At 35.7% G+C, this 18,134-nt stretch overlaps 1 protein-coding gene across 1 annotated transcript in view; it reads right to left on the minus strand.

Annotated features, from left to right (window-relative positions):
- Positions 1-18,134, minus strand: part of LOC142336851 (uncharacterized) — a 117,880-nt gene that overhangs the window by 30,339 nt on the left and 69,407 nt on the right. The window contains exons 6-8 of the mRNA XM_075385806.1: positions 9,927-10,067; positions 5,427-5,527; positions 2,379-2,641 (exon numbers count right to left, since the gene is read on the minus strand). Coding sequence (XP_075241921.1) covers positions 2,379-2,641; positions 5,427-5,527; positions 9,927-10,067 — 505 coding nt within the window. The remainder of the gene's footprint in view (positions 1-2,378; positions 2,642-5,426; positions 5,528-9,926; positions 10,068-18,134) is intronic.

Genomic DNA, 18,134 nt, shown 5'->3' on the forward strand with positions numbered 1-18,134 from the left:
TTGTGAGGTGCTGCAAGTAATTATATCTATTTTAGTTGAAATCTTAACTCCATTATGACTTTGAAAGTTATTGTTTTCAAAAACATGTTTTGATTTTTGAGCATTGCGTTTTTAAAATCATTTTTTGTCAATTTGTAGCTTAGTCTCTGTAAAGAGAAATCGGAACCCATTTCCAGTTAATTTTTATTAAATTTTTATGTTATTTTAGTTTTAACCATGGGTTTCCAGGCTTTGATGCAACGAGATTTTTTAAATTGTTTGTGAGTTTTATATATTTGTACATTTAATCAGGTTTTTCTTTTCCTTTTAAAATATAACAATAATCGTAGGTCCCATTGGCTTTGGAAAATTGCGCTTTTGAACATTTCTAATCTTCTTAGAGGCAAATCTATGGTTTTAATGGCTGCATGCCATTTTAGCACAATTTCTATTTGATCTTTCTATTTTGGCGTTCTTTGTCCTTCTTTTTGTAGTCGTATGAAGTACGCTGGATAATGAGAGGTTTCAATTGCTTCCTATTGGGATGTAATAGAATATTTCAGCTAATATCTATATATTTCAATCACTGCGAAATTAATTGATTTCTAAAATAAAAATTTTTATTGAACTTCGCGCTTTTTGCTCTTTTTGTCGACCTGTTGCCCAGTCGCATTTAAAATATGGACACCGAGTGTTGGTCGTAATTATTGCTTATTTAATTTTTATGATTGTTCTATTAGTCCTATTAACCACAAGTTTCATCAGCCCTCTATCGTTGCTTTATTTTTTCCAGTTGTGGTTTGTTGAACGATACGTATGTTTTTGAACTATTTCTATCTCTTCCTCAATTGGTAGCCAATTAAGACTAGAACGTGGATGAGCGTGGTCGTAACATTATGTGCAAGCTCACATTACCGAGCCTCCTTGTTTTATTTTTGTTAGAAATTGTCTCTAATTTAGTTGAGTCTCCTACAAAGTTTGGTTCTTAAACTTGTTTAAATTATTAAGGAACGAAAATGTAATTTCGTTTAAGGAATAAATCTAGGACTTGATTGTCAATATGCGACTTCAGATAGTTTGGTCTCAATGCTGCAGCATTATTGAACTTGGCGACAAAATATTGACAAACAATTGTTTGAAAAACTTAGAATCCCCTAAATTGGTCATGTAAGGTTTTTTAAATATGTTTTCTCAGCAAAACCAACCTTAAGTTCAGTCAGATTTTTAAATCCCAGCGTCAAAGATTTTGATTTCTGAAGGCCTTCACATTGTTCAAAATTATCTTTACACCAACAGTTTGTTAGGCTAGTCTAATCAGAAGAGAGATTACACTTTATAATTAACAATAAATAATCTGAACATACTATAACATGTGGAAACTGTCCTAATTTTGCAATACAATTGATTAAAACTGCTTGTTTAGAAGCTTTTAAGCAGTTGGTAAACGCTTAATAGTCAGAAATACAATTTGCATTGTTTTTTTAAATAATATCGGATAAAAAATCTGTGGAAGATCTGTGTTTTGTTAAAAATAAAAGCATCTTCTGAGGTTGCCAATGTTTTTTTTTCGATGAATTACCAGTTCGATCGTTTGAAGCAGATATATTGATTTCAAATATTTCATTAAAAGTTGCCAATTTCGCTAACAAGTTTTTAAAGCTGCCCGTTTCTTCAGTTCATGTTTGCGAAATATTTCTGTTAGTGAATTCGAATTAAGCTAGTGTCATATTATCTGGTTTCATTAGATCACATGTCCTCTTGAATTTTATATTTTTTTTGTTTATATAGCCTACTTTAATTCTCTAATCCAGATTTTGGAAAAATAGGGAGAACTAAAATGAACTTGGAAAATTAAAAAAGCTAAAATTTAAATGAGCGGGAACTAAAGATCTAAATATCATCAATTGCGCTTCAAGAAGTAATTAATGAAGCAAAATAAATTGATCCGATATGTTAATTAGCCCAATTTTAATTGAAAAACGTTTTTAGTTGAATTGTAAGGTAAGTGTTGTACAGACTGTGGTCCCAAACTAAAATGACATGCAATTCCACCATGGTTTGTTTCAGTGCCCTTGGTACATCTGAATACTTCCCTCCCTGATCACTTTCGAGAATACCGGAAAATTTGTTGTCCTCTCGGGCTGAGGGGTCAGACCTAAATGACCTATCAGCTTGCACTCGTCGAACGCACACTTGCGACATCAAGGTTAGATAATCTGAAGGGTATTTAGATATTATGAGTCATTTTTGAGTAATTCAGATTATCTAACCTTTTGGGCAAGCGTCGCGATTGCGCGTCTGACATGTGCAAGCTCATAGATCATTTAGGTCAGGCATCTCAGTCTGGACGACACACTTTCCGATTTTCTCAAAACTTATTGAAAATGAAATTTACTTGCCTCTTTGAGTTCAATTGCTGGTCCAACCAAATTGCTCAGTTGTTCTTTTGACACACCCTCTGCAAGTAGAACCAACACCAACTTCCGCGTACCATTATCTTTTAATCTCGAGTTGGAATCTTCTAGAATAACTGATAATGCAGCTTTCACCACTCCTGTTATGTTTGTGCTCGCTGATTGGTTGTTGCGTTTCTCAATCGAATGAAGCGTTTGGTTGATTTCAGTTGAGTTAGAGGAGTATGGTGATTTTGTGTGGACAAAGTCTGCGGATGAAAGGATGTTTTCATTTCTAGTTTTGTTTTTTTAAATTTAAAAAGATAGAATTCTTTATATATAGAGCACTATCAATCACAAATCTATCCAAGGATCTATTTTCTTTCTCGGCAGCCTTTGCTAAGTGATTTAAAGTCCAGAAACAGGGCCCGATATAAAAATTGCTTGCCATAAAATGATATCCTTAAAGATGGGCCAAGCCAAAACTTGCAACTTGCAAGATTCTTGCAATAATATTGCCAGAAACGAATATTCATTTCTGGCTTAACCTTTGCTTATGGGAATTTTGTTATAAAAAACATCAAAAGGTTTTTTATAGCTCTGGTTAGTAATTTAAATCCCCAAATGTGACGTTAAGACAGGTTTTGGCAACTCATGGATGTTCTTGTGGAATTCAAAACCTTGCCAGAATCATGACTGCAATGTGAATTGACATAATTTTCGGATAGATATTTATCTTGCCTTATGTTACATTTGTAAAACTGGAGAGCTGCGTGGTTTAGTTTGTATCGTACCCTATCAGTATTCCTAGAATTTTATTTGTAACTCAGTCACTGCCGGTCCCAAGCCCGGAATTAAAAAGGAGCAGGGAAAACAACCCAAGTCTTACTGGAGAAAGCTAGAAAATATTAGTTTATAACTTTACTTCAGTAAATTTTCCGACGGAGTATTAAACATTTCATGCTTGACATTGACATTTTAGCTCGTCTGCCATCGTCATCCAGTGGGTAATTTTAACAAATTCAAAATCTTGCAAGATTTTTGCAAAAAGAATACAAAGTCTTGCATGTATCTCGCAAGATAAATGGAATTATGGAACTATGAATAATCTTGCAAGATTTCTTGCAATATTCTTGCAAAATTTTGAGTTCTTTGATCACTAGGGATACTTACAACCTTTAGATTGTAAGTTTTTTAATTAAACCCTGTTTTTGTGCTTATATGTGCGCTTGTGTGTCTGTGTGTGCGTGTTTGTATGTGTGAGTGCGTTTGCGTGCGTGTGATAAGAAAATTTCGGTAATTGTAATTGTAATATAACAAGGTGTATCCGTACAAAGTACTATCTGAATAAAAGATTCCTTAACAATACTGCAAGGACCATGCATTCAGAACACAAAACTTTGTGAACATCATTGAAATTACGTTTAAACATTAAAGAATGGGTTGGCTACATAATTGAAAATTTCCATTTTTTACCAGATCAGTCATACAAGGCGGCCATATATTTTAATGTATGATTACTTTATTTTTTACAGAATGTTCCTCGTTTGATGAATGGCTCTTCGTGGAATTAATTAAATCACCATTAGGTGGGCAATTTTTGGGCAAAAGCTATAAAACATCAAAAGGTTTTTTATAGCTCTGGGTAGTAATTTATATCCCCAAATGTGACGTTAAGACAGGTTTTGGCAATTCATGGATGTTCTTGTGGAATTCAAAACCTTGCCAGAATCATGACTGCAATAAAAATTGACATAATTTTCAGACAGATATTTATCTTGCCTTATGTTAGATTTGTAAAACTGGAGAGCTGCGTGGTTTAGTTTGTATCGTACCCTATCAGTATTCCTAGAAATTTATTTGTAACTCAGTCACTGCCGGTCCCAAGCCCGGAATTAAAAAGGAGCAGGGAAAACAACCCAAGTCTTACTGGAGAAAGCTAGAAAATATCAGTTTATAACTTTACTTCAGTAAATTTTCCGACGGAGTATTAAACATTTCATGCTTGACATTGACATTTTAGCTCGTCTGCCATCGTCATCCAGTGGGTAATTTTAACAAATTCAAAATCTTGCAAGATTTTTGCAAAAAGAATACAAAGTCTTGCATGTATCTCGCAAGATAAATGGAATTATGGAACTATGAATAATCTTGCAAGATTTCTTGCAATATTCTTGCAAAATTTTGAGTTCTTTGATCACTAGGGATACTTACAACCTTTAGATTGTAAGTTTTTTAATTAAACCGTGTTTTTGTGCTTATATGTGCGCTTGTGTGTCTGTGTGTGCGTGCTTGTATGTGTGAGTGTGTTTGCGTGCGTGTGACAAGAATATTTCGGTAATTGTTATTTCATATAACAAGGTGTATCCGTACAAAGTAATATCTGAATAAATGATTCCTTAACAAAGTGTAAGGACCATGCATTCAGAACATAAAATTTTGTGAACATCAATGAAATGACGTTTAAACATTAAAGAGTGGGTTGGCTACATAATTGAGAATTTTCATTTTTTACCAGATCAATCATACAAGGCGGCCATATATTTTAATGTATGATTACTTTATTTTTTACAGAATGTTCCTCGTTTGATGATTGGCTCTTCGTGGAATTAATTAAATCCCCATTAGGTGGGCAATTTTTGGGCATTGGGCACGTAATGCCCGTTATTATGCAAGCACCATGTTTGACTCCCTTTGGTTATCATAAAACAGCTTATATGCTTACCAAGTAATTAAACTTAGTTCATACACGATTCCCCAGTAGCCAATGATTGGTCATAGATTCCAGTAATTATAACCATATCCTGATTATCGCATAAGAATCGTTTATAATGTCCCGATTCATTGAACACTCTCTAGCCATCTTACAAAGATCTGCAAAGAAATAGTCTATGATATAAATGACATCTTATAGGATAATTTTATGTGTATTAGGAGGTGGCAACCAGGGTAACAGAAAATAAGAGATGCAAATCCACTTTGAGAATATCGAATTGTTCTCGGTTGCTTAATTTCCAAATTTATTCAATATTGAGATGAAAACACTCTGCCTCCCAGAAAAGGTCACGATGGAGATTTGGGTTTGGTTTTGGTCCATTCCTCCGTAAAAACTTTCAATGAAAGCAGCAGTGTAGTCTTGCTCTTGCTTCCACTCACTAAACATTGCAACAAGAATTTTTGTGATTTTGACTATGATCGACAATAAAACAATCGTCGAAAAAGTCAGAGAGACGATACTTGAAATTTCATTACAACATCTTAATTAGAAATTTGGTAGGAAAACGTCAAGGTATGTCTGAATTCGAAACATATTTTGCACGTATTTTATTAGAAAATTGGTTATAAGTTAGGCAAGATCTTATCAAAACATTTCAAAAATTATTATGCTATTTCAGATATATAAGATCTTGCTAAATTTCAGCAAGTTTTTTTTTCCCAAAAATCATTGTTTTCAATTACAAGGTCAGCTTTCGTTAGATTGCTCTCTGATCCCACAAAAGACTCGTTGTTCATTTTCATTGTTGACTTTGACCTCTAAATAAGCGAAGGGGATCCTTTTTTTTACGGGAAGAAATTGCATAATTCCACCAACTAAAACATAATTTATCAGTTTTTCTAGGCTAGCTCTTATGCTAATTATGCCGCAAAACGTATGCGTTTGCTCAAAACGTGCATTTTTTAGGCTTTTGTGTGAACAGCTTCCGTTAGCTCAAAAATTACTTTATCGAGTTTTTTGTTTATTCACTTAAGTCCTATTTACAAACTACAGCTTCTCGAGGGTCATTTAATCACTGAGAGGTAATTTTCAACTTGTCTTCTTTATTTGCAATCTTTCACTTTTTTTACTTGACACAATAGCAGCTATTGTAGTAAACAGCCAATTTTAGTCAATTTAACAATCAACAGGTTGAGATACGCCACTTTTTCGTTTAGGAAAAATTTTTGCATTAACAAAGCTAGTTATAGAATATTGAAGTATACATGTCAAAAATGACATGGTACGTGCACAATATGAGTATCTATAATTGACCTTCTTGCAAAAACATGAAATGCAATAGTAAGAAGACTTTGATGAGCAAACTTTTATAATAGATTTTGACAAGTGTTGAGAACATTTTGGCAGGTTATCTAACCTCCAGACACACGTGCAACTCTTTTGGAAATTTGTAAAATTTTGGAAGTTTTCTTGTCACCAATTTTACCAGAGTTTTTACGTTTTGTGTCACTGATTATTCGCTTTTTGTTGGGCTATAGAGACGAAAATAATATTAAGAAAAAAACGCGTTTCCGGCCGTGGGTGTCAGCGCTAAGAAAAACAAAAATATGCAAGATTGGCGGCTAATGCGTTCGATTTATATAAGATCAGTGCTAAGCGTGTTGGAAAGAAAACTTAAAGGTTTTAGAGCGTTGATCTCCTATACTTTAGCGCTTCCAAGCGTAGATCGTAAATAAATTTAGCGTTCTTCTCGTAGATCTTGCATAGATTTTGCAAAGCGTAGACCATAGACAAAATTATCGTTTCTGCGTAGATCTAACATAAATTAAGCGTTTCCAAGTTCTGATCTTGCATAAACTTAGCGTTTCCTACCAAAGTTAGGATTTTACATAACTTTTTGTTTCTAACATAATTGATATGTAATTCAGTATCTTTTTTAAACAAAGTGTATAACGCTACATTGAGCATTTTTTACGTCAAAAGTATCCTTAAAAAACGTTACCAAGATAATTTCGGAGAATAGCCAAACTTTTTAACGCTAGTTATCTCTTGTAATATAAAATTTTATTGAAGTTTCTCGGCCCTGGTTAGATCGCAATTGCATCCGAAAATTAAGTCTTTGCGGCGATTGTTGCATAATTGTTCCGACCCTCTTGAGGGGAGAGGAACTATAAACTCAAATGGGTTTTTTTTTGTTGCGTGAATTTTCGCCGCTCGATATATTCATCGTAGAGAGTTGAGACTGGTATCATTAGAAAGCTCGTCCAGCCTAGAATATGGAATTAAAAAGATTTTTTTTTGAATTTTCGTTTTCTACAGGGAGTTGTCGAGGTTTAAACTTCTGAGAAAAGAAGAGTGAATTCACGTTGTTTTTATTCACATTTTCGGGAATTTTTGCCTAAATTTTCGTTAATTTTGCTAAAATTTGTTATAATTTTTAAGATTAGTGTCGTTGATGTTATTTTTGGAGACGAACAAGCATTGTTGATTGTTTTGATTTAATTTTTTTGGTCAAACAATCTGGATAAACATTTCAAAATTTAGCCTTTTTCATCAAAAACAGCACGAAATAAGCTGCTTTAGTCCACTTTGATTAGTCCAATTTGCCGACAGTACACCCCCAAACAACACTCATAAATCTTTGTAGACTCCGAAGGGGGGCTATTTATAATTCAGAGTCCGCTGAGAGTGCACTGTAGTTAAAACTTTGCCGTTTTTTGCTAACTTTACTCGTTGATTATCAAAAATGCAGAATTTATTTTGAGTTTTCAACTAACAAATTATCTATATCTACAACATTCGAAAAATCAATTGTTCCCAACTGACAATAAGTATTAGCAGGGCTAGTTTTGGGGCATTCTTGGACTGTTACAATCCGAAAAAAATCGGGTTGTAATCAGTCGGTCTTTTATTTTTAAAAAAAGACTCTTTTTTAATAATAAAGAACAGAACATATCAAATCAAAGCTCAAGAGTGATAGGTCCAACCAATTCGTTTAATTTTAGTTTTTTAGTGCATTTAGTTTTTTAGTGCATTTAGTTTTTTAATTGAAAGTTTATGGTCTTTTCTTTTTTTAAAAATAATTGACTTTTCAATAAATAATGGCTTAATTAACTTTTCCTCTATTTTTTTCTTAATTTGTTCAACTTCCAGCTTAGTGTCAGCAAAGAAAGACTGCTTCTTCTTTCTACTGATTTAACATTTATTTTCCGTTGCAGTTTTAAACCTGAAATTATTGTTTTCTGGCTTTGATACAACAAGATTTCAGATTTTTGTTTGTTTTGATATTTGCCAGTTTTTCACGTTTTCTAATTTTGTCACATTATCACATTATTGACAGTTCTCATGTCAATTTATTAGCATTCAAAATAAGGCACAATTGAACATATTAAAATCCTGAAAAATATACATCATCGTTTTAACGGCCTCGACGCCTCTTTCTTGAAGAAATCAATTGAATTTTTTTAATTTTTTCTCTAACTGTCATTTATACTTTGTCGTTTCGGTCGTATGAAATGTATAGTGATAGATTTCATTAGTTTTTTGAGAAAAATAGAAGAACCGATATTCTGATATTAGTAGATAGCTGATGGCTTTCATGACTTTGAAAACAATCGTTTTCCAAAATTTAAAAATTTTTTAACTTCGCAATTTTGTTCTTTTTATGTTTCTTTTTGTTACCTAATCTCGTTAGTTAATTACAGGTCAAATATGACATTATAGGTGTCAAGGGAATAAAAGGGATTGGTGTCCCAAAATCTTTTTTTAAAGAATTTGTTATGACCTTACTGGCTTCGACACCGGTTTTTCACAAAAAAAAAGTAAATTAATTTGATTTTTGTCATATTTGACGTTCTTTTTGTAGATGCAAGAAATATTCTGGATAATTACAGGTCTTGAGAGCTTCTTTTTCATGAATAAATGACCCTATTTAAATAGCTCTTTTTGTAATTAATGCCTTTCATGACATTGAATGTAATTTTGTTTCGAAAAAAGAATTAAAAGTATTACAAACTTTAGCACTTCCCTTTTTTGTCTACTTGTTACCTAGTCTTACTAATGAATGGCCACATACTACATTATAGCTGTTTGAAGAAGGCGCAATCAAATATATTTTGAGTGCCAAAATTTGGCTTGACGGTTTTGACAGCGTTTTCTGGCAAGTTTCAATTGAAATTTTGTTTGTTCTTGGTTGTTCTTTTTAGCCGCTTTAAAAAATGAATAAGGACAGGTCCTAATGCCCTTTTATAGAAGCAGTGGCAATCGTAAATTTGTGGTAATATTAATTGATTCCTAATGGTATTTATTCCTTTGAAGTTAACTGTTTAAAAAAAATAGGTTAATTTTTTTACATTACTGTTTTTGTTCTTTTTTGTATAATTGTTACCAAAACTTTTTATGGACTGGTCGCGTATGTTTTCTGGTGATTTATAAGTTATTTTTGTTTAGTTTTAGGTTTATCTGACGGTATGTTGACTTTGTTATTAAATTTAGTTTTTAAGAGGGACATAAATTTTTTGATGTAATTAATGTTTGTTGTTGTTGTTGTTTGATTTTGCTGTTCGTTTTGACTCGCTTTCTTAATATTGACATATTACAGCAATCTAATGCATCAATTTTTACTCCACTGAGTTATTTGTTTTGGAGGTTATCTTATCGTTCATACAGAATTTTTTGAAAAAGACTTGGGCTTTTTTGGGATTCGCAAAAAATAATTTTTGGGTTTTTCTATCTGTTCCTCATTTGGTAGACAATTATGCCAAAATCGTGGATGGGCGGGGTCGGAACCTTATGTTCCATCGCACATTGCCGAGCCGCCTTGTAGTGTTTATGCTCACTTTTGTGTGATGTTAACAGATGCGTCCATAATTACAATGACGTCAGAAGGCGGTTGTTCACAGATCAGACAAGCAGAGCCATGTAGGCCTTCGTTCATGTCCAGATCTGCCGCTGTTTTCAGGAAAGTTTCCTTCAAGGACCTAAAAACGAATTCATTACAGAATCATTGACACGTCAATGCTGTGGTTTTCCACAACATCATTTCCAAGACTTGATAAGTGTTTTTAATAAGTACATAAGATCTTGCAGTTGATATATATATATATATATATATATATATATATATATATATATATATATATATATATATCAACTGCAAAATCAACTGCAAGGACCTAAAAACCAATTCACAGAATCATTGACACGTCAAAGCTGCAGTTTTCCACAACATCATTTCCAAGACTTGATAAGTGTTTTTAATATGTACATAAGAATTTGCAGTTGATATATATATATATATATATATATATGTGTGTGTGTGTGTATTCATTTATTCCTTTATATTTATATATATATATATACCCGGACTATCACCCCATGATATATCAGAACTGCCACAGAAAGTTTCGTTTGAACCACAAAATTACAGCTCTGAAAACGTCTTTTAGAGGTTTATGTCACTTAGAACTTTGATGGAAAATACAATAAAACTGTCCTCTGTATGTCCCGATACTAACCCAGTCTTACCCCCTTCTGACACCAGGATGAATGAAGTGGGCAACCCCTGTGGCCACCTGAACACAGACTTGTTCGCGTCTTTACAGTGAAGAAATACAGTGTACGGTCGGTTTAGACGTGGATTTTCATGCTCAGCGTAGAAACAGAGTAAAAAAATAGAATGAAATTTTCGAATGGAATAAATTTTAACGTTACATGGGTACGTTAAATTATTATTAATAAGCTTTGTCCAAGTCTGATTTCAGCAATCAAGTTAAGTTATTCCCAAATAAATTCTCTTTAATGCAGGGTGGGCCGGTCCTTTCCAATATATATGCGGGGAATATCAAAATGGCACAGATGGTCATCACGGGGCTGACATGGAAGATCGAACTGCTACAACTATGCCAAAAAGTCTCGTTTTTATTATGTCAAGAAAGAAAAATTTCGATGAGCAACGCAGTATAGAATGCAAGAACCGCTGTGGAGTTTATACTGACGTCCGGGTATACTCCCAAGCTAACTTGGAAAAGTTGCAAAACGAAAACGAAATTTTTGTCTGCGGATTTTGTGCTTTCAAAGAAATTACGGAATTGAAGAAACAACTGGATGCCGTCCAAAATGCAAACGCTAATAAAAAACCCAGCTATGCGAACGTAGTGAACTCATCATCCCCGGCAACGCTTCTCAAAACTATCCAGAATGAAGAGAGAAACCAATCACTGCGTGAAACCAATGTGATTATCACAAATCCTCCTCAGGTCGAAAGTGGAAAATACAATACAGAGTCCGTCAGTAAACTTCTATCCGACATAGGCTGTCAGGTGACTCCGGCAGAGGTGCAAGAAAAAGAGGTTCAAAGACGAGACTCGATAGAAAAGAGAAAAATACTGATCGTCAAGTTCCACGATTGCAAAACAAAGTGGTCGGTTCTAAAAAATGCCCATAAACTCCGTTCATTACCCGCCTACAAAGAAACTTTTATTAATCCAGACTTGACGCCTGAACAACGGAAACAAGATTTTCAGCTCCGACAACAATTGCGCGAATGCAGAGCGTCCGACCCGTCAAACAAGTACAAAATAAACAAGGGCAAAGTTGTAAGGGTCGCCAATAGTTCGGCTACTTCTACTGCAACAGCCATTTGACTACCGGCTCGGAAAACAACAAATTTGCAAATTCTGTTTTGGAATGTAAATGGAGCAATGAAGACACTTTCTGAGCATGACTCGAACTTACAGAGCGATTTTGATTTATTACTTTTAGTTGAAACTAAAAAACTTACACCATTTTCAGTTGACGGGTTTCTTGGTCATTTTTCACCTGCCCGAAAGTTTTCAGTCACTGGTCACCCTTCCGGTGGTATTGCCTTATTTTCTAATACTCGTCTTAAGTGCTCTTCGAAAATTATCATTTCGACCGCCGAAACCCTGTGTGTCAGTTTCCCAAGTCTGCACCTAGCCGTAATTGTAGCGTATTTTCGCCCCCAGACTGATATTGAGGTGATAAACGAGAAAATTGGATCATGCCTTGATGTTATTCCTAACAGTGCAAAAGTTATCTTATCCGGTGATTTTAATTGTCGCCTAGACGGCTCCCACTCTAGAGGATACGATTTAGTCGATTTGTTACAGCCTTACGACTTGGCCCTACTGAATCAACCAGATCGACATACATACTTCTGTCATAATGGTAGAAGCACAATCGACCTGGTATTCGTACAGCATAGTCTCCTGCATAACACGCATATGATTATTGTAGAGCACCCACTTACGCAACATTGTCAACTTCAGCTTGATGTCCCAATAACAACCCTATCTTGTGGTACACGGGGAGAAAAGATCACTAGATTTGATCCCGATTTACTACAATCTCATTTAGAGGCCTTTCCCGACAACGGTGACCCTCAAAGTCAAAATTCACGGTTGGTCGATGCCATTAAACAATCGGCAATACTTCCCCGTAAACGTAAGTCAAAACCTTGGTTCGACTCGGAACTATATGTGATACATAGAAATTTCATTAGTTTACGTCGCTCCAATCACCCTGATACCCATCTCGCAAAACAAAATTACAAACGGATATGTCGGTATAAATTATCTGAATATCGCCGTTATAGAGAGGAACAAATCATCAAAACCGCAGAATCAGATAAAGGAAGCTTTTGGAAAATTATAAAGTCTCGACCCGCATCGCCAAAAATTAATGGTATCTCTATATCTGAGTGGCAACAACACTTTCAAGGTGTACTATACAAAGGTAGGGATGCGGTTATCCCCTTCGATGAAGAACCCTTAGACGATTATGACGATCCATTTTCCATATTGGAGTTACAATCGGTCATCAGTAAGTTGCCAGGCAAACGTGCTCCTGGTAAAGACGGCATTACTTATGACGCCATCAAATTGGCGGATGGTACCCTTCAATCACGTCTTTTAACCTTATTCAACAACATCTTTGTTACTGCTGATATGCCAGATGAATGGCGAGTAAGTCTATTGATGCCCCTATACAAGGGGAAAGGTCCGCTGATGTCACCAGATAGCTATCGAGGTATTGCATTAATTCCCGTTTTGCAAAAGATTTATACCGCTCTGATTTATGACCGCTTAACCGATTGGGAGGAGCAGAAGAAAATTCTACCCGACTGCCAATATGGCTTCAGAAGGAACCGGAGCACTCTGGATGCAACGCGTGAGTTAAAGTCTCATATTCAGTCAGGTATGTCCACCGTGTCTCGTTATTATTGCGTATATGTCGATTTTTGGAAGGCGTTCGATAGTATTGATCGTAGAAAGCTCACTAAGAAGTTGTACGATTTATTCGTCCCAACTAGAATCCTAGATGCCATTACCAGCATCCTATCAGACACACGTGTCCAAATTTGCCAAAGCAATTTCCTTTCGGACGAGATATTAACCGATTCTGGGGTCCCTCAAGGGGACAAGCTCTCCCCCCTCCTCTTTAGCCTTTATATAGCGGATTTAGCCCCTGTTCTGACTAAAACAGGCTGTGACGTTGTCTTCTATGCTGATGATACTGTTATTGGATCGACAGTTATCGACAGGGTCCAGAATGCCCTGGATGTACTCTCTGTCTATTGTACTGAAAACGATCTGGAAGTTAACGTCGATAAGACCAAATACATGAAGTTCAGAAATGGCGGTAGTTTGGGCTCCTGCGAACGTCTAACTTATAATAATACCCCACTTGAATACGTCAGCAACTTCACTTATCTTGGTATTGTTCTCTCCACGACCTTTACAATTACGGGTCATCTATCTCATTTAAAGAAAAAATCGATGAAAGCCGTCAACTCACTGCGAAACAAGGTAAATTTGCAGAAAACGGGGTTTCAAACTGCCTACAGACTGTTGGATGCGGTCATAAAGCCAGTCGCCACCTATGGAGTAACTGTGTTTGATGGGCCGGATGACGCCATTCTGACCCAAGACCACTGCCGGAGAGTGATCGGCTTGTATTGGAAACGATGGGCACGGATATCCAAGTTCTGGGCAAATACGGACCTTATACATCACCTCTATGATGATGATTTTCTCCATTTACAGTCAGCTAATGAGCCTAATAGACGTCCTATTGCTCTTTTCTACATCAACGGTTTGCATCATCTTTTGTGTATTAGATATGATTGCTATGGCCCACCCGACCCTCTGGAATGTGCCTGCAGGCTCTGCGAGGAGCCATTTGTCGAGAAATTTCACCTCCTGTCATGTCCTGCTCTCCCCAACATTCCATTAGTCTCAAGGGTGTTACGCATTTACCATGAAAACTCTGATAACTTGGCCTGTTTTAGTTAAAGTGTGTGTTCTTAATCATAAAATGTATCTACACACGTGCTTTGTAATGATTTGCTTCTGATTTTATACGCCGCGTACGACTATGTACATTGCATCTTGTTTTTCTTATGCTTTACACTTTGTGTGATTTTATTCATTGCTTTTGTATCTTACGCTTTGTTCTGTTATACTGTCTATATAGACGTAATTCACTTCTTTCTCTCTCTCTCTCTCACAAACGAGTTAGCCCGTGCGTTAGAACTGCTACAAAGGAGTTAGCCCGTGCCTTAGAACTGCTACAAACGAGTTAGCCCGTCCTACATCAACTATGTCTTGTGACGGTGATACCCGAAGAAAGAGTTGAACACGTCGCCATAATGCTGGAATCAGAAGATGACAGCTGCCAAAGACCAGAAACGCCGCCAAAGATGTGACCTTGTCCAAACCGGCTCTGCTTGGGAATTAGTTTCCTGTGATCTGTGCTGGGTGTTGGTGTGTGTGTGTGTGTTGTGTGTGTGTGTGAAGGGGTGGGGGGGGGGCTTAATCCAGCCTCTCATTACCTGTTAATGCAGCAAGTGCCTTGAGTGTTGCAAACCCTGATAACAACGTGATAGTTGTTTTGTCTATCAATTAATAATTATGGCTTCGATTTGACTTTCAGATCAAATTTTGAGTTCCTCATTAAAGAACCCATATTGAAATTGGCTGATAATGTCCCGACAAGTTCGCGCTATTCTGACCCCGATCACTCAAGATGAAAACAATGTCCCCATGGAGAACAACGAAATGTGGGATGAGCCTGTGATTATGAATCCCAATGGATCTTCCGTGGGAAGTGTCGTGGAAAACGGGAACCATTTCCCGGCGTCTGGAACTGTAGCTCTTCATGAAGCCTCACCGGCGGTCTCTGTGAATGCTGGACCGCCCTTAGGAAATGTGAGTGTTTCGTCAATTTAATAACCTTGACAAAATGTCATTATTGCGTCTCTAGTTAGCCAGTTGTCTGATAATAATCGACTGGGAATTTTTTCATTTTCTTCATCCCACGTTAGTTGAAAAGACGTTGGTAACAAGCATAGACAAATGAATTTGTCGAATCAAATGGTGCAAAAATACCCAGTGGTCTTAAAAGTCCCGCGGCCTGTGTAACATCATTAATCAATCAGTATTCGGATCTTTCCCCCCGATACTTTAGCCCCCCCCCCCCCAATAACTTACGCACCCCATGTTATAGAGCCCGTGTCATTACAGTTTAAATCATAATTTAAATATTGAACCAGCGTCTTGGATGTGGAAATAAAAAACGCCAATTGAGCTGGGTGGGGGGGGCACAAAAGGAAAAATTCCCAGAATTAATTTTAAAATTGGAGAACCGGTCAGTAAAGATTACAAGCAAGTTTGAAAATATTTCCTTTATGTCTGAATACAAAAACTAAATCAAAAGTTGGTAACATACCAACTATTACACCAACCCGTCATGAGTTATCGATCATCGGTTTCTCGTATGGTACATTCTCTTGTTCATCAATTTTTCAAATATCTGACCAAGTATGCGTTGAACAATTAAAACTTCTTGTCAATCTACGTTATGCTTATACTATTGCATGCTACATAAGGATATTCTCTCTCAACTGTTGGACGTCATTATGTATTTAGACGGAATCAAAAAACAAGTTTTAAGACAATGCAGACTGCAGGTTCCTTTTGGTTTTTTCAAGGTTCAAACCCAACTTAAGTGGGTTTGGAACTATAAGCTTTTTTTTTGGTTCTCAGTCAGTAACGGCTGATCGATATATTCATCGTATGAAGTTGTGTGTCATTAGAAATCCCGTCTGATGTACTCTTATTATTTTTATTATTATTATTATTTTTATTATTATCATTATTATTGTTATTATTATTATTATTATTATTATTATTATTATTATTATTTTTATTATTATTATTATTATTATTATTTTTATTATTAATATTATTATTATTATTATTATTATTGTTATTATTAATAGCCGCGAAGCGATAGCGGCTATTATTGGGGACATCGTGGTTTTTTTTAGTTTGTCGTATCCATCGATGATTCTTACGACCTGACTTATTGGAATTGACTTTTTCAATGACTTCAGTGTTTTCTACTGTTTTCCAGTTAAAATTTGTGTGCGTGACCTCATTTCTGCTTTTAGATCAATTGCATGACTTACCTCACTCAAAAAATTGAATTCTAAATTCACTTATGGAACTTTAAATTTTATGAACATTTAATAGTTAAAGATCGATAGTGTGCATCTAAGTAGTGCCAGAAAAATGCCCAAATCCTCGAGTATTAATCTTGAGTTTTTGATTTCGAATATCAATTTAAAAAAGCTCTTTTAGGGTTTTTTCCTTATAGACCGTATGTGTCATAAAATTGACAGTCCGAATCTAACCCCAAAAGTTTAGTGGTCTTTTAATGGACTGGTGGTCAATCTGTCTATCTTATTTCTTTAGTTGTTTCAATTCATGGAAGGCCACAAGCGTCTATCGCGGCTATTTTCCGACAATATGCCGCCAATGTTTGCTACTGGCTAATCTGGGCTTCTTTTATGCCGCTCTGATTCTCTGCTCGACGAGAATTAATGACCTGAAGCAGCATATTTTCAAATCGCGAGAAAGACATTTTTAAGAAGAAGAGGCTTTAGTATCTCAGATGTTATGTAGCGCCAATTTAGAACGTTGTGCTGAAATCAGTAATTAAGATACATAGCGAAGAGTGTCGCGATGAATTGTTTGATTTCACCTCAGAGCGCAACCTTATATAATCAGATTATATATTGCTCTGGAAGCCTTATGAAGTTGTATGATTCTGATCGAAAGACAGGGCCACAGAGTTGCCCAATATTTTGAAGCCAAATGGTATGTTAAAACCACATCTTGTGTCAATTATGTCAAAAGGCTTAACGAATTTCTATAATTCGATAGAAATTTAGAACTTTCAAATTTAGAAATTTGAAAAGTTTATACTGCCCTCATAGTCTTGATCTCATGAAGTTCGTTTGTAATCTCTGAGACAGCATCTGATAAAAAGCAGACCCAAGCAGTGCTGACTTTATCTCATGTCCTCTTCTCATGTGGCAATGGAATAATAGACTATTTGTTTTGAAATTATTTTTAGTGATATATTTTAATATCCCAGAAGTAATAGCATCGCTATTGTTGATTAACTTCCCCTGGTTTGTTGTAATTTGAAGCTGTTCGATCTTTATGTAACCTTATTTCATCTACGTTTTCCCACTCTATCTACTACGTTTTGCTCAGTTGTTTCAAATGTCTCACTGATAGGTATAAAATTTAACCTTACAAGACGAATTTATTGGCATGGTCTTTTTTAATAGCCGCACAGCGATAGCTGGGGCTATTATTGGCCTGATCTTGGTTTTTTACAATTCAAAGAATTTGAATTGTATTGGGACGCTGTCTTTTTTAAAGATCTGTTCACACATTTTCATGATGTGTGTCATCATTTTCAAGTCAAATTCGGAGTAGTGATTTTGGTCACGCCGAAACAGGAAGTAGAGCGAAAAAGCGAGTGGTTTTGCGGCGTGAAATATTTTCGTTCTAATTTTTCAGTAGATTGAGAAAACGGCGTCTGAACAAAACTTCGCTTTCCCGCTAGTGATTTTTTGGTCACATGCGGCAATTTTATTTTGATTTTTGCTGTTTTTTTAATAGCCGCGAAGCGATAGCGGCTATTATTGGGGACATCGTGGTTTTTTTTAA

Source organism: Convolutriloba macropyga, chromosome 3, assembly GCF_964194025.1.
Source record: "Convolutriloba macropyga chromosome 3, txConMacr16.3, whole genome shotgun sequence".
Classification (NCBI taxonomy): domain Eukaryota; kingdom Metazoa; phylum Xenacoelomorpha; order Acoela; family Convolutidae; genus Convolutriloba; species Convolutriloba macropyga.